Consider the following 23,752-nt stretch of genomic DNA (forward strand, 5'->3'; position numbering starts at 1 on the left):
TTTACCAAAGCATCTGCAGCTGCTTGACTTGACTATTTTGATAAAAATAATTGTTAAATAATTCAAATAGCTCCATACAAATAATACTTGTCCATCATAACACTCACTGAATAATACGAAATGGATCCAATTCAACAATTGACAGCATCAACATGATCGGAATAAGCACTAATATCAACAACCAATCCGGCGTGATTTCGCGCCGCCAGAACAGCCAAAACCACAAACCCCAGTTGAATAACTTAAAATGTAACTAAAAGTCAAGATTTGACCTTACGGTCTGGTAATATTATGTCAGGGAGGCCCACGTTTAAAATGCGAGAGTTCGGCCTCCTTACACCAAGCAAGAGAAGCAAGAGGTGTCGGGTGTCACACGTGGCAGCGGAAGCAGCAGTTGGAAAAAGCGATCACTGGTCAGTCATCATCCACGTGGCAGAATCAGACACAATCCCAAAAAAAAAAAACCCGCAAATTTTGAAACTTCTAATAAATCCAAACGAGGGATTAGCGGACAAATAACCAAGTTTAATGATCTTATCAGCCAATCAATATAACTCAAATCCTTTACTTATGCTAAACCCAAAACTGCTAATCATTCCCAAAAGGTTACCATAAACGGCATCACTTTCACTCGCCTTTAAATCCGATTTTCTTTTTCTTTTCTCTTTCCTTTTTTTATTTTTTTAATTTTGTAAAAATACAGCCTTTTTTATTATTTATTCTTCGCTCGTTGATTTTTCTCACCTGAAAAACTAAAAATATTATAAAAATGAAAAATAACTTCTAGGAAATTAATCATTTCGATTCTACTACAGAATGCAAAATATTGTCCGTACGAGATGATCGAACTTGAATTCAAGCTTAAATCGAGCTGAGATTGAAGTGAAAAGAAAGAAAATAATTTTTTTTTTAAAAAAAAGCTGCTAATTTTTTCGGCGAGGAGAAGACGGAAATGATGTCGTCGGCGCCGGACATTGCTGATATCTTAGACAAATCGAGGGAGCTCGATCGGTTGAGAAAAGAACAAGAGGATGTGCTCCTTGAAATCAACAAAATGCACAAGAAGCTGCATAATAGTATGTCTTCTTAAACTTTAATTAATTAATTAATTTTTTATTTTAATGTATGTATGTATGCATATGTTTATGTAATGTACGTTTATTTTTGCTTTGGGCAGCTGATGATGATTTGAAATATTGATGCTTGGTTACAGTGAGAATGATAGGCTTGTGTTAAATTGATTAATGCTCTTGTTCTTGAGGATACTTCATGGTTTTACTGGATTGTGTGTGTGTGTGTGTGGCTACGTTCAAGAATTGTTGTTTAAAGTTCTATTCGCTGAGAATTAGCTAAAACTCTGAGGTTATGCTTGATGGGTTTGTGTTGTGTGACTAATGGGACTATTGTGTTTGAATTCACTTTATTATGATTGAGCTGAATTAGGTTGAGATTAGCATTTATATTGAGGTATGATTGTTGGGTTGTTTTCTGCGGATGCATATTTTGAAGATATTAAGTCTGTGAAAACTACTAGCTGGTTGTTTATGGTGGTCTAGATCGGTACTGTAGTTTAAGGGACCATCAGAAGGTGAGAATTTTGGAGTTCTAAATGGTTGATAAAGAAAAGGTGGAATAGTTTGAAGCATGGGTTATTTTGGGGAAAGTTGTGAACATTTTTTTGTGAAGAAGCTTAAGTGAGCTTATTAGGCCTAATCAGGGCTGATAAATAGATAAACCTGAAGTTAGTTGGTGTTCCAGGATGGTGTTTGTTTAGATACAATCATAAATGATTTCATGCATTTTGGTTGGACAAGCAGAAGTGCCTTGATTGAGTTCAAATAAGCATTTTAATGCTTTCTTATTGTAATTTGTTCTACTCTATTAGTTCAACGAGTTTCCTTTGATAGGAAGGACATTTTTAATAAATTCAGTGGTTTCACTCCTTCCCGCTCATAAGACAAATAAGTGGTTTTCCAGCTACTTTCTTTGATACTTACCTCAATTCACTATAATATGGTTCTATATTTATGGTGGTTAATGTTGTGTTATATGCATCTTACGTCACATGTCAGTGTCCGCTGATCTCCTGCAATAAATTCCTTTATTTAGCTTTTTAGTAGTTAATGATTATAAGTATTTGGGATCCCTAACCTTGCTCTTGTATAATTAATTTTTGCTCTACAAAATTGTAATGTAGTTAATGATAATGTGGGAATTGCTCCCAATGGATAATCAGGAGGTCAAAAATTAATGACACTTTTAAAAAATGATGGATGGATAGTTATATCAACATTGAAACATATATGAGCGACAGTTCAGCTTAACTGCATGCGGATTTAAGAAATTCTTGATGCAATATGGTAAGGGCGATCCATTTGGAAAATGATGGGTTACCTAATATTAATTGCACCTAATCGTTCTTTAATACTTACAATCATGCTTGGAACAAGGCCTTGTTCATAACCAAGTCAAAATGCAAGGTGGGACTCATTAAATACACACACGACTGTGGGATGGTTTTTGTTTTCTTCTGGATGTTAACAGTTGTAATTGTTTCGCATCAAATCTAATCTTTTGTTTGTTTATACAGCTCCTGAGGTGATTGAGAAACCTGGTGATAATTCTTTAACGAAGCTGAAAAGTTTATATATTCAGGCGAAAGAACTTTCAGAAAATGAAGTCCAGTATGTTCGTTACCCATATCATGAATCTGATGACATCTGCTGTATTGCTTTCCTTTTCCTGTTTCCCTTTTTTCATTCCCTTTTAATGTTAATGAAAATAATAGAACCAAATGTTGAGGTTAAGAGGATTGGGCAGTTTGTTGACTTTTGCAAACATGCAGTCTGCTTGTAGTTCTTATATGGTTCATTTTGCTAACATGCAGTCTACTTGTAGTTCTTATATGGTTCATTTTATTGTTTGATGATTGTGTTTAACCTATTGTTTCTTGAATTTCATATAGTGTTTCCAACTTGTTGGTTGGTCAGCTAGATGCTCTTTTACCATCTGGAGCTATGGGACAGCAACGGAGAAGAATAGGTGTGTACTACAGTCAATATATCTCATACAATACATATGTGTCTGCTGTAATTTTTTGGAACCTGTCTGCAAATCTTCAGCAATATATGCTGTACTTTAGTCAGTCTATATTTTAATTTTTCCAGTCCTTTCTGTTTTGACGATATATGTCTGGAATGTGTATTTTTGGTTGAGTGCCCGAGGGGTGATTATCCTGCTTTGTTGAGTATTCAAATCTGTTAGGCAGTGGTTTTTCTACACTACCTAGTGAAATTGTCAAATACGGATTAGGATCTAAACTTATTAATTTTGACATGGGAACATTGAATGCGTGGCATATACCGAAATTGTAAAATTTATTTCACTTCCACTGGAATACGAAATAGCGGCTTTTATGAAACTCTATTTACTTTGTTCCTTTAGCTAATTTTACATATGTTGCAGAAGGTGGTGATCAGAAAAGGAAACGAATGAAGAATGATTCTGATATCTCAAGACTTTCTCCTTCTATGCGAAATCAACTTGATACTTGTGCTAGTCTAAAGGGTGAACAGGTATGCATTTAGCTTCATGGAAGTTAAAAATTTGTGATTGCTGCTTTATATTAAAAACAAATCTATTGAATGACTTTTTGGAACTTTTTCTCTTCTGCTTAATGATCAATTGAGCAATTCCATCTCATCCTTAAGTTGAGGAGGTAAGTTTTCTGTTTATTCAGGTGGCAGCTAGGGTGACAGCTGAGAATGCTGACAAGGACGAGTGGTTTGTTGTGAAAGTAATGCATTTTGATAGAGAAACCAAAGAGTAAGTACAATTCCCAGACATAATAAAAGACACTTGATCTTTTCAGCTTTCCCTAGATGGCAACACTGTTCACTATGGGAATACATGATATCATCATTCACATTTTGTTAATAACATGATGTGTGTTTAGTATGTCTTCTCGAGGGAAATGGAGATCACAATCAGTTATATAATCCGGGGCAAGTAATTCTTCTGATGTAGATTGAGCCTATTCAACGGTTTAGATATGTATAGTACTTGGAAATAACACCTGGATATTGAGACTAGGCCTTCAATCATTTTCAATCCCTAATAAAGTATGGATTAAGACCAATTGGACCACATATATATATACACGAATTACTGGAAACTAAATTCCTTCCAACCCATGAAAATAGAGTTCGAAACTCACTCTTCTTGTGACACTCCAATAGATTTTACCATCTAAACTAACTAGCACCCATGATGTAATATTTTATGTTTTTTTTTATATATATTTTGGGGAGTCTTTTTTATTAGATTCATATTTGGTAAGAAATTTGAGTCTTCCTTTTCTTGCTTAGGTGAGATTCTCTTTCTATATCTAAGCGTACTCAGGCAGTAAGGTTTGCTCTGTATAAATCCAGTGTTTACCTTACATGTTTAATCATCCTTTTGAATAGAATTCTTATTTTCCATGGGGATTCCTTGAAACTTTGTGTTTCATTTGTCTTTACCATGTTTTCCACTTTGTTAACCCACATATTTAATAATAATTAGATCAAATTTGAATTTATGTATCTGAAGGTTCATGCATAATCTGGAATAAGGATTCCTTTTTTTTTATATATAATTTTTTACATATTGTTACTCTGTTTCTAGATTTGAAGTACTGGATGAGGAGCCAGGTGATGATGAAGAGGGTGGTGTGCAAAGGTAACTTCTGTACATTGATATCTTGTTTACATTTTGAACATTAAAATAATTTTACCTTGTTCATTTATGCTAGAAGATATATTGTAATTTATTACTCATCTCATGCTGCATTAAAAACTACTTTGCTTCTGATTGATGATTTCTGGGTTAAACTTCTTTTCAAATTTTAATTATAAAAGAGAGACCCCCATGTGTACCACAAAGCCTGTGGTGAGAACTTGTATGGTTTTGATTCCAGCTAGAAATGTAGAAGGCAATCTTCGGTTCTTTTCTTTTATTAATTTGATAAGTATGGGAAATTGCCTCAGCTGAACAAAGTTCATTGTGTCATTGTTACTTTCAGAAAGTACAAGCTGCATATGTCATTTATTATACCTTTCCCGAAGCGAAATGATTCTAGCATCCCGGAATTCCCCCCTGGACGACATGTTTTGGCTGTTTATCCAGGAACAACTGCACTCTACAAGGCAACTGTTGTTAGTACCCCTCGAAAGGTGACTATTCCATCTATCCACCATAACGAATTGATACCTATTCTTTAATTATTTTCCTGTTGGTGCAATGGCCTGAAACTGACTATTATTGTATTGTGAATGCTGTGGGGGTGCCCTCAACAATTCTGAATACTTGCAGAGGAAAACAGATGAGTAAGTGATATCCTTCTTGTGTTTCATCTTATTTTGCAGATTTTGGATTTGGTTCTTGAATATCATATAATTAATTAATTTGTCTTCGCTCTGTCTAATTTTGGAAGTTTTCTGGGGTCTTGCCTCAAGTTTCTCTAATTATTTATTAACCTCAGTGTTGTATTCATAATCATGTTTTTATTGAGCAGTTATTTGCTGGAATTTGATGATGACGAGGAAGATGGAGCTTTGCCGCAGCGGACAGTACCCTTCCACAATGTGGTTCCCTTGCCTGAGGGACATCGCCAATGAATTCTTACTGTTGATAAACATGTATAAATTTATAGGAGTTTATGTTGACTTTGAAGACTTTGACATATCCTTATTATGTGTTTGGTAATGAAGAATTTGCATCCCGGACTTCTTATTATTTTGTGTTATATGGTGCTTTCATTGATCAGGAAAATCTTTCCCCTCTCTGACATATCAAATGACTGGTGTTTGCATTTGACCCTGTTACCAATGAAGCCGAACATTCTGGAGTGTAATTTTTAGTTCCAGAAATTTCATTGACTTGTTGCGGAGTTTGGTTTAAATATCGATACATCTCCTTGGTCCTATAGCATTGGTGTTCTTAGAATTTCTCCGTGAAGAGCTTCTTAATTCCCTGATTTGCATGCGTGTGAATCTCGGAGGACTTTTTATTGAGAAAGTTCTTGTGACACATTCACCGGAAGTTCATCGATTGATGCCAATTTGCAACAACCCAGCAAACTTCCAGGATGTGCAGAATGCCGAATAGCTCTGGAAAAAATGGCCATATATGAAAACTGCCATTCCCAGAAATGCCAATCACTGTCGGATGCATCAGAGTATCGCCATCAACAGCAAAAAAGAAGTTGGTGACTTATAAGTGCCGCACGGGTTGCTGTGCAAAGTAATCACCCTGTGTCAGTGTGCGCAGCCGCACTTGGCTCGTTTAGTTATATGAGAGTATAGAAGCAAAGGCAGGAAAGGAAAGCTTTGCACTTGCCCTTAGAGCCTCAAACCCCAAAGACGGCTGGCCGAAGAAAGACTGCAGCTTAATTTATTATTATTCTTATTATTATTATTTTCAGAAGAAAGACGGGACAAATTATTAATCGTTTCCCTAGATTTACCTTACTATAAAAAAGTATTATAAAATTTAAATTTATTTTATTTTCCACACAATAAATGCCATTCCATTTCTATTAGCCATTTACTAAGAAGAATTATCCTTACAAAATTGAAAAAAAAAAAGTAAACATAAATTATAGCAGGAATAATTTTATAAGGATAATTTTGTCATTTTGATAGACAATTACCACATATTGTAAATAATATGTGAAAAATCGACCAAATTTAAATTTTTGCAATATTTTTCAAATAAAATAATTTTTGAGTAAATGGCTAATAATTTCTCTATAATATTGAGATTAAGAATTTCGTAAATTTTTTGGTTAGTTAATCTCGGGCTTCTTGATGCGGGCCTAGCCTAGTTGAGCTCAGGCTTACAAAATTAAAACTGGACCAAGCTGATATTGTTGGATCAGATTTTCGTTAAAACTCACTACTTTACTTAGATTAATAAAAAGGAGATTACCAATTTCTCATCTACAGTAATCAACATATATTATTTTCCCCTCTGTTGTTTTTATAATAGCCAAAAACCCCCCTATAGCATAAATCTTTAATATTACTCTTATTTTCAACTACTCTTTTATTTATATTTATTATAAATTAAATAAATCACATGAATAGAAACTAAATAAAAAATTAAACATGAAAAACAAGAAATATATGTTTTGATATGAGAAAAAAATTAATAATATAATTTTTTTTATACTTATTTATTTTGTGAAAATTTTCTTATAGACAGTAAGGCCATGTGTTTGCAATTACATTAACAAGTCCCTTTTACCTGTCATTGATAAATATCATTAGCCTACCATCATCCAAGTAATTATGCAGGTGCTCCATAAATCAGCCTCATGTCTCTGTATTCTCAATCTCACAAACATATAATGCCAACGAAACAATCCCATTCTTAATGCAGGTGCTCCATAAACCAGCCCCATGTCTCTGTATTCTCAATCTCACAAACACATAATGTCAACGAAACAATCCCATTGTTAGCATCCATACTAATGGCAGCTAACAGCACTCCACCATACTTACCCTTCAAGTGACATCTATCCACTCCAATAAAAGGCTTACAAACAATGAGAAAAGCATTTTTCTGTGTAGGAAAGGAAACAAAAAACTTTTGGAATAAAACCTTGTTAGGTATAGAGACAACATCATACAACACTTTGCAAATTGTACTTGGATCAGCTTTCTGAATAGCTACAACATACTGAAACAATTTTTGATATCCCTTGGAATGATCCCCAAATACCTCAAGTCTTGCCTTCACTCTAGCCCTATACAATGTCATCTTTCCAATTTTCAACCCAAAAGTATCTTGTATATAATTCTTTAAGATATCGATCTTCACATTGGGATCAACCGTAATTTGATTCTTTATTTTACTAGCAACCCACGTCAAAGTTACTTTTACTGTTTTATTAGTAAGTCTGCAGTTATGCTTTTTTATGTACTCTCACAATATAAAACCACTTATGCCATTCATTTTTGCACCAACCACATACCATGGACAGCCAGCTTGTTTACAAGTAGCCACAAATCTTCTCGGCTCACTATATATTATTTTAATAGCGAACCTTTTCCTAACCCTCACCTTATTTAATATCTCTTTAAAATGAACTACATCTTTCAACACATGCCCTACTTTTAGCTTATGTTTCCTATCAGCACCCACTTTGTACTCATGTTCCTCTAGATGATTAGTCAATTGGGTAGTGCCAAGCTCAATGTCATCATCAGAAGAGTTAATCACTTTTTTTTATCTCTTTATCAACATTAGATAAATTATCATCTGAATCAGCTTCCAAGTGGCTGCCTTTAAGTCTTTCACTACCCCCACTGCCCTCATTATCCTCACTATTTGCATAAACAATAGTAGGTTCCGCAGCTCCATCAGTAACTCCATCAACAACTCTATCAAGATTAGCTTGCATAAAGTTCACATCAAGATCATCATCATTGCTAAGCCTTCTGTCTGAACAATCAGATAGCAATGCATCCTCATCAGATTCATCATCCCCAACAAGAATATTTTTCTCAACAGCAGCATGTACCCCTACAACAGCATGCCCCCCAACACCAGCATTTTCCTCAACAGAAGCATATCCCTCAATCGAGTCATTTAGTTGAGTAATAAGCCCATCAAATAATACAACTCCTAAGTTAGTCAACAAGGCCTGAAACAAAGGAGCATCTTTGAACGGAGGGTAAAGAACTAGTACAACGTCAAACTTCAATTACACGAGCACCCAAACGCTTATGTAGTGCGACCAAACACTCCAACCTAAAGTTTGAATCTAGCACAATCTTAAGCTTATTCTCTGGGTTTGTAACATTTAACAGAATATGTGAGCTTGAGCCTAATCTGTATGCACTTATAATCGTCAATGCAACATCTTTTATTTTGGCAATAATACAATCAGGTCCAAGCGACCTAAAATTCTGTTTCTTATCTTTGAAGAATATCATTAACTCCAGTTGTGTCATCCTAAACATCGAAAACAATTTAGCAGATTCAGCGATTATAAAATACATGCATTACAGTAAATGTTCTTTTGGTTTTGTGAAACTACGACCAGTAAACCCCAACATCCCTAAAATAACCTATCGCTCACCAATTTATCATTACCCTAAAAAATTATTGGCAAACCAACTTAATAAAAATTCTAAGGTTTCCAACAATAATGATTAACAACAATCCCCGATTAACAATAATTAACAAAACATTGAGACTTAATAGCAAACAAATTCAACGAAACTCACTTGAAATTTGGCTGAAACCTCCTAATCGAAATGTCCAACCTTCTAACACCTCTGAATATTTGAATGAACAAAATCCAAGCTTATTTCTTTGATGAAAATATATGGAAATTGGAGAGTAACTGGCTGGATTTAAGCTTTTTCAAGCAACGAGTCAAACACGAAGGTGGATGCCGGGAATGGCAGGAAAGTAATGTTTGTTACTTGCTGGACTTAGAAAATTCATATGTATCAATTGAGTTAAATGACGTCAGTTTTTTTTTTCCATCGGGCTAAACGACATCATTTTACTCTTTAAGAAAATATAGCAATATGGTGTAGTTTTAAGTATTCAAACGAAATACCAATTTTGCCCCTTTAACGTCATCAATGTTTCAACGAAAACCAGATGGAAGTAGAAGAGTGAAGCAAAAGGGTAACTTCAGGTGGCACACTGAAAAAAAAGTGTTTATGTATTTTTTATAAACGCAAAACAAACAGTTGTACAATGGTAAATTTCCCTTTTAAAAAATAAAAACAAAACAAATAACGAAAAGACAAAAATTAAAGTTTTGTCGATTGGGTGAAATAGACTGGCTAATCGAGAAGCAGAAGCACAATCAACGACAGAGAATTTGAATTTGGAAGAGACAGCGGGTGATTGGGTGAATCAAGAAGCAGAGGCACAATCAGTGAGGGAGAAGTTGAGGAATTTGAATTTGGAAGAGGAAGTAGATAATGGGGTGGATCTGATGAATTTTGAAGAGGGAGCGTATGATTGGGTAAATGAAGGGTTATTTTTACTTTCCTCCCTTGAGCTTTGGGTCTTTTGCACTTAAATGGCCAAGATTCATTTATTAGTAAAAACCCCCTTACGGAATGCAAACGGTAAATCTCATATGGTTAGTTATGGGCAATTTAGTAATTTAATTTGACAAGCTAACTTTTTCACATTTTAGTTGACATGAGCCCAGTGAATTGTCAAATCATTGTGAAAAAAATCGTGCCTTGTGATAATTGCTATAAATAAAAAATTGTAAAAAAATCAAAGCTTAAAAACTTTTTCTCTTTTCTCTGAAACTGCACGTTTCTCTTTCATGAAGCTGAGTTTCATGAAGCTCAGACGACGAAAGCTCTGTTGAGAAGGCAAATTTTTTTTTAATTTCTAGCAAAGCAGTATCTATTATTTGGGTGAAGTGAAGAAGAAATACTAAATCCGCATCATGTCCCGCTCTGAATTTCACCGATGCTCGAAAGATTTGAATCGGTATGTTGAAATTAATTATAGGTTAGTTTTGAATCAAGCTTTTTTTTTTTGCTCCATTTAGAGCGTATTGATATTATGGTGAGTTGTTTGTAAATGTCAAGTTTATGCTTCATTATTTGTTCATTGACACATCTTTGATAATGTTTATGGAACTATGAAACATAAAACCGAGAATAAATTTTCCAACGCCATTTTGGGTATTTTGCAAGCATATGGTTTTAGCTTATGTTACGGTTGATTATGCATTTGCAAGCATATGGTAATATTCATGATGTAATTTTTAAAGTGAGTTTTAATAAGCTTGAAATAGATGATGTGCTGCATTTTTGTGCTACTACCAGTCAACTACACTTTGCATTTTCTATTTACTAAATTTTAGCTTTTTCTTTAACATTAATAGCATTTATTTATGTTGTTTTATTGCATTACAGTGTTGTGCATTATGATGTTGAAGCAGTAGTTGATGGCAAGGTGACTGAGATAACTCCTGAAAATCAGTTTTCTGTCAACCTCAATGCCGATCCTGAAATTAATTGGAATGAACTAGATGATGTTGAAGAAATTAACAACGAGAATAATATGACGCAATTCAGTATTCGGAGTGGTTATTTACTCGAAGATGATATGACAGTACACTTTAGCTCTGAGAATTCTGGGAAAAATGGCAAAGGTTCAACTGACACAATTTATACTTCTAAATCAGATGGTGAAGAAAGTGATGAAGAGAATGCAAGATCAGATGGTGAAGAAAGTGACTATGTTCTTGATGATTATCAGTCAGGTGATGAGACTGGTGATGAATTTGATTCGTCTGATGAGGAAATTGCTGCTTGTGTGAGATATGACACCAATTCAGGTGGATTTGAGTTCACACAAGATGGAGATAACCTTGTTCTACGGCCTGGTCAGTTGTTTGTAGATGTTTATGAGTTTAGGAAGGTGTTGAGGGTATATGCCATCAGAAATGGCTTCAGATTGTATAGACTTAAAAATGAAAAAGCCAGAGTGACAGCTAGATGTGCTAAGTCAGGATGTACATGGAGAATTCATGCTAGTCCAAACTGGAACAGCAACTCATTTCAAATTAAGACCCTATGTGATGTTCATACATGTGGTGGGATTGATGATGATAACAGAGAAGCTACTTCAACCTGGATTGCAGCCACTTATCTTCATATCTTCAAGTCAACTCCCGAAGTCAGTGTCAAGTTAATAGCAGCTGAGCTTTTGAAAAAGTATGGCATTGAGTGCAGTGTGCATAGGTTATACAGAGCAAAACAAAAAGCACTTGAGTTACTTGGCCAAGATCACAAGAAAAGTTACAGCAAACTGAGTAGATACCAACAAGCTTTGATAAAGTATAACCCTGGATCCACAGTAGCTATTGAGAGGGAATTGAATGGAGATACAGCTCACCCAGTATTTAAAAGATTTTTCATGATGCTTGATGCAAGTAGGAGAGGTTTTTTTGAAGGCTGTAGACAGTTTGTAGGGGTTGATGGCTGCCATCTAAAAGGGCCATATAAAGGAGTTTTATTGACTGCAGTTGGGATTGATGCTAATTATGGTATATATCCACTAGCCTTATGTGTAGTAGAGAGTGAAAACACTTACTCTTGGGAGTTTTTCATGGAAAAGCTATATGACCAGATTGGTTGTAATGGTGGACAAGGCCTATGTTTCATGAGTGATCGACAAAAAGGAGTGATCAATGCAATTGATAGAGTGTTTCCTAATGCAATCAAAAGATACTGTTGTAGGCATATTTATGCCAATTTCAAGCAAAAGTTTCCTGGCACTTTGTTGAAAAAGGTCTTTTGGAAGGCATGTAGAAGTCCAAACTACTCAGAATTCAGTGAAAGCATTGAGGAATTAAAGAAAATCAGCGATGCAGCTCACCGGTGGCTCATGAACATTCCAACTGTATATTGGGCTAAACACACTTTTCCTAACCACACCAAGTGCAATCATGTGACCAATAACATGACTGAATCATTCAATAACTGGATTAACAGTTTTAGAGGCATGCCTATTGTTAGGATGCTCGAAGAGATAAGGAGAAAGATTATGAAACTCATTCATAAAAGGAATGAGGATGCAAAGAAATGGAATGGACATCTACCACCTCTTGTTAGGAGAAAGATTGTGGAAGCAAGAGCTGCAGCGAGAGGTTTAACAGTGATATTTGGTCATGAAAACACCTTCGAAGTGATGGAAGATCTTTGTAAAGTATTCGTAGTAGATTTAGGTAAAAAAACTTGTAATTGTGGGGAATGGCAGATATCCGGCTTACCTTGTAAGCATAGTGTTTGTTCCATTGATGCAAAAAGGCTCAACATTAAAGATTATATCCATAATTATCTGAAATGTCCAGCTTTTATCAACACCTACAAGTATCAATACTTTCCTTTACCTGATGAGAAGATGTGGCCACTGGTTCTACATGATAATTTGCAGCCACCTATAATTATCAAGTCTGTTGGCCGGCCACAGATCAAGAGGAGGAAAGAAGCTGATGAACCAGCTACATTCAAGAGGAGTTCAAGTGTCAAATGTTCTAAGTGTGAGCATTGGGGTCATAACAAGAGAACCTGCAAAAGAACAAAAGTATCTAGCAAACAGGTTAATTATCATCTCTCTTTCATTTAGTAGTTAAATTTAATTAATTTAATTGCTTATGATGTAATGGGTGTGGCATAGGTTGTGAATGGTGAAGGCACTTCTAATTCTAATCAGCCTATAACTCAAAGGGTTGCTTGCAGTGCACTATCTCAGCCTACTGTCCATGACAATGGTGAGTTTTATTCACGATTCTTTAAATAATTTTAGTAATCATCATCTACTTTTTTTAATTTTCATATGTAAGTGTTTGTTTTATTCATGCCAGGACATGTTACTCAAGAATGAAACCATTAAAGTGATAGCATCCAGCATGAGAAGCAGATCAAGACTATTCCCACTAACTAATTTTTTGAAGGGATCAGATGATACAACATCTTGTCATGGGCAGAAGAATGGAGCTGGTGTATCATCTTTTACTCAGACTGACTATAGGTTTAAGCCTTTTGTTATTTTGTTTTTTGTACATGATATTATTGTGATGCCAAAGACAAGTAATATGATAAGCTTGCTTGGTTAATACCTGCAAATTATACATGAGTTTACCAGAAACTATTTATATTCAACTGCTTCATGCTTTGTGACAGCTACTTGAATGTAACTATGTATGATACTGCTTAAGAATTTTAATGCTGGAATGCAATTAATGGATTCTCTTCTCACTCGTTCTGGATTGGTTTGCTTGTTGCTGTTAAAGTTTAACTCACAAGTTAATTTTGCTACTGTTAATAGATATTATTATAACTAAAGTATTGTAATCCCTTTAATTTTTAGCTATATGTGCAGAATGCTTATGTTAAGTTATTACATAGGAAATGCAGTATTGAAGACTAGGCCATATGCTCAAATCAAACAGGATACTTCACATTATATACACTTAGTTAGCAAAGATAAGCATTCTGAAAATAGAGCATTACAAGTTCATTAAATTTTCATCTTATCATTACTCATTCCAGTAGTTAGAGTACAACTTATTACAAAATTCATGTTAGTAATTTAGGTTAATCACTTCAGGAAAATAACCACAAGAACACTCAGTAAAAAAAAAAAGGCATTCAAACAGAGCACAGCCTTCAGTAGCCCACATATCACCCCACCTTGTTCGGTTTTCTTTGAAGTGAGTTTATGCACATCACTTAAGTCTTGGTCACAAACATTTTGAGTTTGATAAGTTTTTTTCAGTATAATCTTCACTTCATTCAGGGCACTTAGTATTTCTTCAAGTTCTACCTGCACTTGTTGTTGTGCTACTGTAAAACTATTATGACCTTCAAAGAATGCACCATTGTCGAAATCACTTGGTTCTGGACACCACCACTGGAAAAAGTCACAGGCATCATAAGGACAGTTGTAGAATAGCTTGTTTGGATTATCTTCAGTCTCTGAAATTCGAATAGCAGCACGTACTCTGCAATCGCATTTCAAGTTCCTTAACTTGATCAGATTTCCATTAACTTGACTCCTCCATTTCATACTGCCTTTATTATATCTATTCTTCTTGTTAGTTACTGCACTTGAGCCCTCTGAATTCATGTTGTTGAGATTGAAAGATTGAGAGAAATGTAGTTGAGTTTGCAAAGTGTTAAGAAGAGGTAGAGATGCTTGTGAACAAAGCTCTGTATTTAAGCCTTTAAATAGGCAAATCTGTGGCAATGTGACCGTTGGGATCCAACGGTCAAATTGCAACAGTGAAAATTACCCAAATAGAATTATCATTTTATTTGTTGAATGCAATTGTAAATAACCCAATTTAAAGGGGTATAATGGTAATATTATGGTTGTTATAGTTTTCGCGCCAAATGTATAGCATGTTCAGTCTTGAAAATCCAATTGGGGGTATTTCAGTCTTTTTGAATTCAACTAACAGTCAACTACAAAATTAACTAACGGTAGGGGGGTCTTTACTAATAAATGGATCTTGACCATCTAAGTGCAAAAAGCCCAAAGCTGAGGGGAGGAAAGTAAAAATAACCCGGTAAATGAAGCAGAAGCACAATTAATGAGAGAGAAGTTGAAGATTTTCAAAGAAGAAGAGACCGTATATGCTCGATTCTTGGAGCTAAAAGCCGGAGAAAGAAAAAATCGTCCCAGAATACGGCCTCTCGAGTCAACGTTAGAGTGCCACGATCTCAACGAGGCCCACCATTGGCGGAACCTGACTATTCATTTACTCCAACAAAAAATGTGCAAGTTCATTAACGGATTGAGAATCTTCAACAAGGAACAACTCCGCCACCTCAACGACAAGGTTAACAAACTTCTCGCCTAGAAGTTTACATGGTAATTTAGACCAATTAAAAATGATATACTAGTGACCACTGTGTAATTGCCTGGGTCAAAAGTGTTGGCACGTATCCTCATTGAATATTTTACGACATATAAGTACTCTGGATGGTGTTTTGCCCACTGAAGATAAATGTGAAAGAAGGATTGTAAATAATGGCTACTGTTTTACTGAATGATGCAATAAAGTCTTGAATAATATATAATTATGTAAAAAGATCGTGTAGAAATATAGATAAATTTGACAAAATAGTTTATCTTGTACTAATTATATCTTCATTATTGCAGGATAACTTATATTCCCGGCATACGAAGACCAGAGGACGAATGAGATTGATTTGAATGAGAAAAATTTGTTAAAGCCCCCCGGTCCTATTGCAGTTTGGAACATGCTGAGTTTCTTGCACCAGTACTCAAACCTCTCGCAGTGTCCTTGTAATGGGAGCATCCATAGTTGTTTATTACAGTGCTATTGCGGTCAGAGTACTTGTTCTTTTTGATAGTTTGGTTTATGGACAACTGATTAAAGAGGTCATAACCCATTTTCATCAGGGGAGCAAGGGATTTGGCTTTCATTTATGTAATGAAAAAATGAACATTGCTAGTTGTAATTGCTTATGAATAACTTTGACTTATTTTCTTTATCATTTTGATATGCATCGGCTACCATAACATGTGGAAGAGCTGATAGTTAAGTTTCTGAATATTTACACGGTGATGCAAATGGGTTTTCTTCACTTGCTGAAGATGAAGCATGATAAAATTAGAGGGTAAGAGATCACTTGGCCTTTTGTGTCACACTCACTATCAGATGTCGTGCCCTGACTAAATTATGTGCAAAACTTAGATCCGACCTGTCGGGGATATTACTAACCTCAGAAGTGATTTTCATGGGGAAACTACTATTGTTATTGGCTCAAGATATGGAGATTCACTGGTTTGTTTGATGAAGATATTTGTTGATGATTTTTTAGTTTTTCAGTTAATGATATATTCGTCAACTAGGCTCCAGTGAGTTTGAAAAAAAAAGGTATTATTCTAAACTTTCTATATTTAATATGATCCATGTTGTTGGGTGCCACCAACAGATACTGTTTTGCGGACAGTCAAGTTTTGCGAGAGAACATATTATTTTAGTTTGTAATAACAGTTTAGGTTTTCTTCCTCTCAGCATCTCATTCCAAATTCTCTTGCTTCCTATTTACTTTTACTAATGAAAAATCGAAAATATATTGATATTGATATGAAAAGTAAGCCCTTTGTAAGACATCAACATTCTATAAAAAGACCATTCCCAATCTATATATCCCTAAACTTACAAGCAACATAAATCCAAAAAACTAATGCCACACTCAAGTCGGGCTAAATGATTCTACCATCTCAGAATTGCCTCTTGAAGGACATGGCAAGCTCGCAGCCTCATTAAACATCAGTGATACTACTGAAATAATGGTTTATCAAAACGAAGAAGCTGATATCTATTGTCTTGAAATACTTTCTTGGCGGTAATTTTCTCATCACTGTTTCCTTCATCTGTATTGCATTTACCTGCAAACCAAACAAAACACGAGAGTTAAGTTCATCTTTAGTGGCAAATCAAGCAATCTAATGTGAAAGTATATCCCAATTGCGCTGCATGAAAGAAGCACTTACATTAGTACGACAATGAGGAGCAGTAAATTCTTCATTAAACTGAAACGAATCATCATCATCTATTTCCCTTCCTTTTTGCAACTGTAAAATTAAAAAAAAAAAAAGACATTTCAAATGAAAATAATGAAAACAAAACAAAAACTATTTGTTTCAGACCAAAAAAACTAATGTGCAACTCCAGCAACAAGCACTTATCTTTTGCAAGAGGCGTACTTTATCACATGCAGGAGACTATAGAGTCATCCCCAGCTCCTTTTCTTTTATGCCAGTGGCATTCTTAATATCTAGAAAATTAATCTTTTAGGCATCGTTTAAATAACATCAAAACCATTGTCTGGAGGGCCAAGAAAAAAATAAGACACACCAATATTAATATCAAGTAATAGAGAACAAAAAAGACAAATAATTTTTGGAAAAAAAGGTTCTCTCCATTTGTTGAGACATACCAGTTCTCAGTGGCGGATCTAGAAAAATAATTTACCGGGGGCTAAATTAGATAATAGTAAAATATAAAAAATTAAAATTTTGAATATATAAAATATTTATAATTAGTCTCTACGCATTTTTATATTTTAAAAATATTATGCAATATGCTCATTATCAATATTATTAAATTTATTATTTCTTATATAAACAATCAAACTATCACGTATCTCATCTGATTCCAAAGATGATTCTTCATGAGTTTTATTACTGAAACTGTTCGTTCTACTATTATTATATAAACTGGAAGAATTAACCATATTTTTTAGAATTGAAAATTTTTGAGTAGTGCGCTATCATTATTTTTAATTAAAATATATATTTTTATATTTTTTAAAAATCAAAGTTTAAATTTTATGGGGTTTATATTTTATAGTGACTATTTTAATAAATTTAATGAGGCTAATTACAAAATTAAAAAAATTCTTTTATTTTTAAATTTTTTTTTTTGGCCAGTGGGGGCTTGAGCCCCCACTGGTCATGTGCTGCATCCGCCTCTGCCAGTTCTTATAGTTGTAAAATAATTCTATACAAGGTAAATAGAATAATCAATCCCAATAATTTAGGTATTTTACAATAAGTATACAGCTAGTCCCAAGATTACGCTACGAATCAAGTGCTTGATTTATGCAATCAAGTTATTTATTGGAGACAATATAATGTTGACAGCCTCCCTCAAATTGATGCTGGTGAATCAACAAGCTTCAATTTGCCAACCAAGAACTGATGCCGTATCTTGGTCAAGGACTTTATAAATATATCTGCAATTTGAAATGTTGTGGACACATGAGGTAATTGAATGGTACCATCAGCATAAGCATCTCGAATATAGTGGCAGTCAACCTCAATATGTTTAGTTCTTTCATGAAACACAAGGTTTTCAGTAATTTGTATGGCACTCTTGTTATCAGCATGCAATAGCATTGGAGACGCTTGAGGAAAACCCAATTCAGATACAAGTCGTCGTAGCCATACGATTTCAGAACAAGCACCCGACATAGCTCTATACTCTGCTTCAGTAGAGGATTTAGACACCCTCTCTTGTTTTTTGCATTTCCAAGAGACAAGACCATCACCAAGATGCATACACCAACCTGTAGTTGATCGACGAGAGGCTGAACACCCAACCCAATCAGCATCACTATAAGCTTTGAAAACAAGAGGGGAGCTAGCCTTGTAAAATAGTCCACGATTAGGAGTCCCAAGCAAATAACAGATTATTCTTTTAACTGCTGAAAGATGTAAATGTCGAGGCTCATGCATAAATTAGCTCATTAAGTTCACTGCATAAGAGATGTCTGGTCGGGTAATCGTCAAATAAATCAAACTCCCGACTAGTTTCAATATAGTGTAGGAGCAGAAAGCAAGTCGTCATCATCTTTCAAATATTTCACATTGATCTCAAGTTGAGTGTTTATGATCGTTGAATCTTCAAGTCTTGCCAAAGCAATTAAATCTTTTGTGTATTTATACTGATGGATGTAGATGCCTTCACTTGAACGATGTACCTCAAGGCCGAGAAAATAAGTGAGATTGCCAAGATCTTTCATTTGAAAATATGAATGCAAAGACTCCTTAAATTGCTGGATACCAGATGTGTTAGTCCCCGTAATAATTATATCATCTACATAAATAAGAAGAATAATGATACCAGTAGCTGAACGTCGAATAAACATAGAAGGATCATTAGAGCTCTGCTGAAAACCCAACTGATGCAGTATTTGACCAAACTTTATAAACCATGAACGTGGTGCTTGTTTAAGCCCATAAAGAGAACGTCGTAGACGACATACTTGAGCTTTTGAATTAGAGCTTACTCCAGGCGGAAGCTTCATGTAGACTTCTTCTTGTAGATCTCCATGCAAGAATGCATTTTTTACATCCATTTAAAAAAGAGGCCATGCTTGTGAACCCGCAATCGTTAACAAAGTGCGAACTGTGGTCATTTTGGCCACTAGAGCAAAAGTCTCATGACAGTTTACACCATATTCTTGCCAATTCCCAAGAGTAACCAAAGAACCATCAGCTTTTTGTTTGATAGAGTAAACCCATTTGCACCCGATTGGTGTACAACCACCGGGACAAGAGACAATATCCCATGTATGATTTCTTTTTAACGCTTTTAGCTCTTCATCCATTGCAACCTGCCAATGTCAATATTGTTTGGCTTGGGAATAAGAGTTTGGAATACTCAAAGGTGACAATGTGGCCATAAGAGACAAGCGGTCATGTGGTTTGATTTGTCTACTAGATCTTCGTAATGGAGGTGCAGCGGATATTGTGTTTGACTCATGTGTTTCAGGGCTTGGATCAAGAGATAAGGAAGATTCTCGCTGAGGACCCTCTGTTTCTTCACTGTTAGTTTTGTCTCGTTGCTCAGTTTCTATCCCAAGAGTAAACCTTGCCTTGTTAGGAATATCACTATCAAAGTCATGAAGATTAGAACATGGAGATAAAGAAGTAGTGACATGGGTATTTTGAAAAAAATAAATATTTTCAACAAAAATAACATTCTGAGATATGCGAGTACAACGAGCTTTGGGATCATAACAAAGGAAACCTTTGTGATCAGATGCATACCCAAGAAATGCACATCTTGCAGATTGTGCAGTCAATTTATTTCTATCTAATGCAGGAAGATGACAATAACAAAGACAACCAAAAACACGTAATTGAGTGTAATCAGGATGTTTATTATGCAAATGGAAATATGGAGACTCATTACAAAGGTTAAATGATGGCAAACAATTAATCAAGTGTACAACTGTAGACAAGGCTTCCACCCAAAAATGAGAAGGTACAGATGCAACAAGAAGCAAAGCATGAGTAACATCCAAGAGATGTCGATTTTTTCTTTCAGTTATTCCATTTTGCTGAGGAGTGTATGTGCAAGTTTTTTGAGATATTATTCCTTCATTTGAAGAAAATTTTGAAAATCATTAGACAGGTATTCCCCTATAGAATCAGATCTTAAGATTTTGATAGAAGTGGAAAATTGATTTTTTGTATATGCAAGAAAACGTTTAAAGGAATCAAATACATCAGATTTATTATGTAAAAAATAAATCCATGTGTGACGGCTATAGTCATCAATGAAGGAAACAAAATATTTCTTACGATAATGAGAAGGAAAAGGAGATGGTCCCCAAACATTTGTATGAATAAAATCAAAACAACTTTTTACATTATTTTGATGTACTGGAAAAGGTAGTGTTTTACTTTTACCAAGTTTACAGCTATCACAATTAAATACCACATCTGAAGAATTAACAAAATCTTTATTAGAAATCAATCGACTTTTTATCAACGATAACAAAGTTTTGGTATTTGGATGACCCAAACGTTTATGCAACAATTGAAAAAGAGAAATGAAAGTAGAATAATGTGAAGAGAACAAGGCTTTATTCTTGAGATAGCCAGGCAAGCTTAAAGTAAACGGTCTTCCACATTTAGGTCCCTTCCCGATCACTTTTCCCGTTTCTTGATCCTGTATAATACAACCAGATTTTGAAAAAAAAGACTGTAGAATTATCTTCAACCAATTGCCCAACAGAAATAAGACTCAAAGTTAAACAAGGCACATGAAATACATTAGTTAAAGGCAAAGTATGTGGAATATCACCAATTGATTTAACAGGAACACTTTCTCCATTTGCTGTTTGAATTTCTAAATTTCCCAAGGATGGTTTCACATTGACAAGAGATGCGGATGAAGGTGTCATATGGTTGGAAGCACCAGAATCAATGTAACAATGAGATGAAGAAGCATTTTTACCTGAAACACCAAGAGCTGATAATGCTGAAAAAATCATCTGTTGTACCACTTCAGGAGTAAGGCTTGTGGAACTAGGTTCTGAATGTGAATTTGAGCTAGTAGTTTGCAAGGCTTGAGGACTTTTATTTTGAGGCCGTCGTCGACATTCATCAATCACATGTCCAGGTTTCTTGCAATAGTTACAAATTTTCTTTTTGCATTGCTTGGCTATATGTCCAAATTCTTTGCAACTATAGCATTGCACTTTGCACATGTCCCTTGCATGTGCTTGCGTTGCAAATGCCACCTCCATTGGATTAGATACCTGATTATTCTTTACTTCAAGAACAGATTGAGTTATACATCGTTGTTCTTCACGAAGGAGTTCAGCAAGACATATATCCAAAGATGGAGAAGGAATTCTGGACATTAGATTGGCACGAATAGGTTCAAAATCGCCTTAATTTCATAGAAACTGATCTCGTTTAGACACTTCATGCACTTGTTGCAAAGTAGACAACCCCTCTTGTGAAGCAGTAGTATAAACCAATTCTTGGTATTCAGCCCATAGATTTAAAAAACCAAAATAATAATCTTGTATTGACAAGTTTCCTTGACTATATTCAGATAACTCTAATTCAAGTTGAAAACGTCTAGCAGAGTTTTCTTGATTATAAATTTTTTTTAAATAATTCCACATATCCTTAGAACAACGAAAAGGCCTCAAACTAAGAACAATACGAGCATCAACAGAGTTCAAGATCCAACTAATTATTTTAGCATCATTTGAATCCCATTCCTTTATTTTCACACTATCAGTTTCTTCTTGGGGCCTAGAATCAGATCCATCAACATAACCCCACAAGTCTTTTCCTTTCACAAACATGCGAAATTGAAATTCTCAAGAGAAATAGTTTTTCCCATCTAATTTGATAGCCAATGTTTCTGATTGTGACTTTTAAACACTAGAATAAAAAAAATGTTTACTTACCCAAGATGTCCCACCGACACGATTCAAACTCTCAATCAAGATTGCAACAATAAGATCTCAATTTCCACGAATGAAAGTTGATATCTCTATCCGCGAACAACACAAAAATTTGCTATGATGTTATAAGAAATTTCGAGATTTTCTCTTATACATGCATGGCTTTGATACCATATCAAGTAATAGAGAACAAAAAAGACAAACAATTTTTGGAAAAAATGGTTCTCTCCATTTGTTGAGACATACCGGTTCTTATAGTTGTAAAATAATTCTGTACAAGATAAGTAGAATAATCAATCCCAATAATTTGAGTATTTTACAATAAGTATACAGCTAGCCCCAAGATTACGCTAGTAATCAAGTACTTGATTTATGCAATCAAGTTATTTATTGGAGACAATATAATGTTGACAATTAGTACTTGTGATTGCTGGTGGCATATGCAAATCATGATAACAGATAGCATAACAGAAAGTAATGCACAAATATATGATACCAACGGCTGTCACAAATTCTCTCGTGGACAACTTCACTAGTCCTTTGGATCAAAATCTGATTGTTGTTGGGTATGGGTAATGTAATTCATTGTTGGGATGGGACCCAATTTTTTACTTGCCAATTAATGTCTGCTAGTGACTTTATTTCTCAATACAACTTGATTAAAAGTCATGCATGGCACATTAATCCAATAGAGTGGCGCGTTGTGTTGCGTTGGTTTTGGGTTATGCTAATCGTTTGTATGCATGCATTTTTTTAATTTATAATTCCACCTTCTTTCAGGAAATGCACGCATATCAATATATATATATATATATATATATATATATATATATATTTGGTTACTAACGACGATCTACAGGTACTTTACATTATTTTTCCTGCTTGATATATTATCGGCTTTTGAAAGGGCTATTTCCCTGTATAGTTGTACAATCTCATACACTCTGAATGAAGCCTGGCTTGAGTGTGTTCATTTTATGACTAAGGGCCTGATTTCTACTTTAATTGACACTACAGCTTGGGATAGAGATAGTATTCCACTACTAGTAGAGACTTATTCATACGTTTTAGCTAGTCAAGTTCTTTTACTCATCATTCTAAAAATCACAAACAAGGAGGTATACTTGTACTGATGCAAGTAGTTTCGGATAAGTTAAAGAATGAGATAGACTAGGCTGTAATACAGATTTTGTTTGCATTGCCTTAGTGAGTCACCATGCATGCAGAATAAAAAATTTCGTGAAATTTCTATTTTCTACACGGTTACTTACTTTTATGATTATTCTTCAGCCTTTACATAACTTTATGATTTATTTTTTTTTGTAATAAAAGATAAGATGTTTTGTTTTCTGATTAGAAGTGATATCTAAAGCATCCGAAGTAAGCGATGAATTACTGTGCAGCTTTTGTTGGATGCGCATGGAAGAATTGCAAGCTTGATATTTTTCATCTGC

General features: G+C 34.7%; 2 protein-coding genes across 3 annotated transcripts; both read left to right on the forward strand.

Moving 5' to 3' along the window:
- Positions 1-684: 684 nt before the first annotated feature.
- On the forward strand, positions 685-5,775 carry LOC102610957 (SAGA-associated factor 29 homolog A). 2 transcript variants are annotated; one of them, XM_006470153.4, is made up of 9 exons: positions 685-1,076; positions 2,591-2,684; positions 2,966-3,042; positions 3,469-3,575; positions 3,740-3,825; positions 4,666-4,719; positions 5,063-5,213; positions 5,353-5,366; positions 5,555-5,775. In XM_006470153.4, the coding sequence occupies exons 1-9, from the start codon at positions 953-955 to the stop codon at positions 5,655-5,657; spliced, it is 810 nt and encodes a 269-aa protein (XP_006470216.1). In that variant the 5' UTR covers positions 685-952; the 3' UTR covers positions 5,658-5,775. The 2 variants fall into 2 exon arrangements, with proteins under 2 accessions (XP_006470216.1, XP_006470215.1); XM_006470152.4 differs by having other exon boundaries at positions 688-1,076; positions 3,466-3,575.
- A 4,345-nt stretch (positions 5,776-10,120) lies between these two features.
- Positions 10,121-13,425, forward strand: LOC107175632 (uncharacterized). Its single transcript, XM_052434859.1, has 4 exons — positions 10,121-10,518; positions 10,950-13,125; positions 13,219-13,312; positions 13,406-13,425. The coding sequence occupies exons 1-4, from the start codon at positions 10,475-10,477 to the stop codon at positions 13,423-13,425; spliced, it is 2,334 nt and encodes a 777-aa protein (XP_052290819.1). The 5' UTR covers positions 10,121-10,474.
- The last annotated feature ends 10,327 nt before the right edge of the window (positions 13,426-23,752 follow it).

Source organism: Citrus sinensis, chromosome 2 (assembly GCF_022201045.2).
Source record: "Citrus sinensis cultivar Valencia sweet orange chromosome 2, DVS_A1.0, whole genome shotgun sequence".
Taxonomy (NCBI): Eukaryota; Viridiplantae; Streptophyta; class Magnoliopsida; order Sapindales; family Rutaceae; genus Citrus; species Citrus sinensis.

Bases quoted from the DNA above. Each gene is read 5' to 3' on its own strand.
- LOC107175632 (XM_052434859.1), top strand. From the start codon at position 10,475: ATGTCCCGCTCTGAATTTCACCGATGCTCGAAAGATTTGAATCG. The intron at 10,519-10,949 runs GTATGTTGAAAT...ATTGCATTACAG, and splicing joins TGCTCGAAAGATTTGAATCG to TGTTGTGCATTATGATGTTG. The intron at 13,126-13,218 runs GTATCTAGCAAA...GGTGTGGCATAG, and splicing joins GAACCTGCAAAAGAACAAAA to GTTGTGAATGGTGAAGGCAC.
- LOC102610957 (XM_006470152.4), top strand. From the start codon at position 953: ATGATGTCGTCGGCGCCGGACATTGCTGATATCTTAGACAAATCGAGG. The intron at 1,077-2,590 runs GTATGTCTTCTT...TTGTTTATACAG, and splicing joins GCACAAGAAGCTGCATAATA to CTCCTGAGGTGATTGAGAAA. The intron at 3,043-3,465 runs GTGTGTACTACA...CATATGTTGCAG, and splicing joins ACAGCAACGGAGAAGAATAG to AAGGTGGTGATCAGAAAAGG.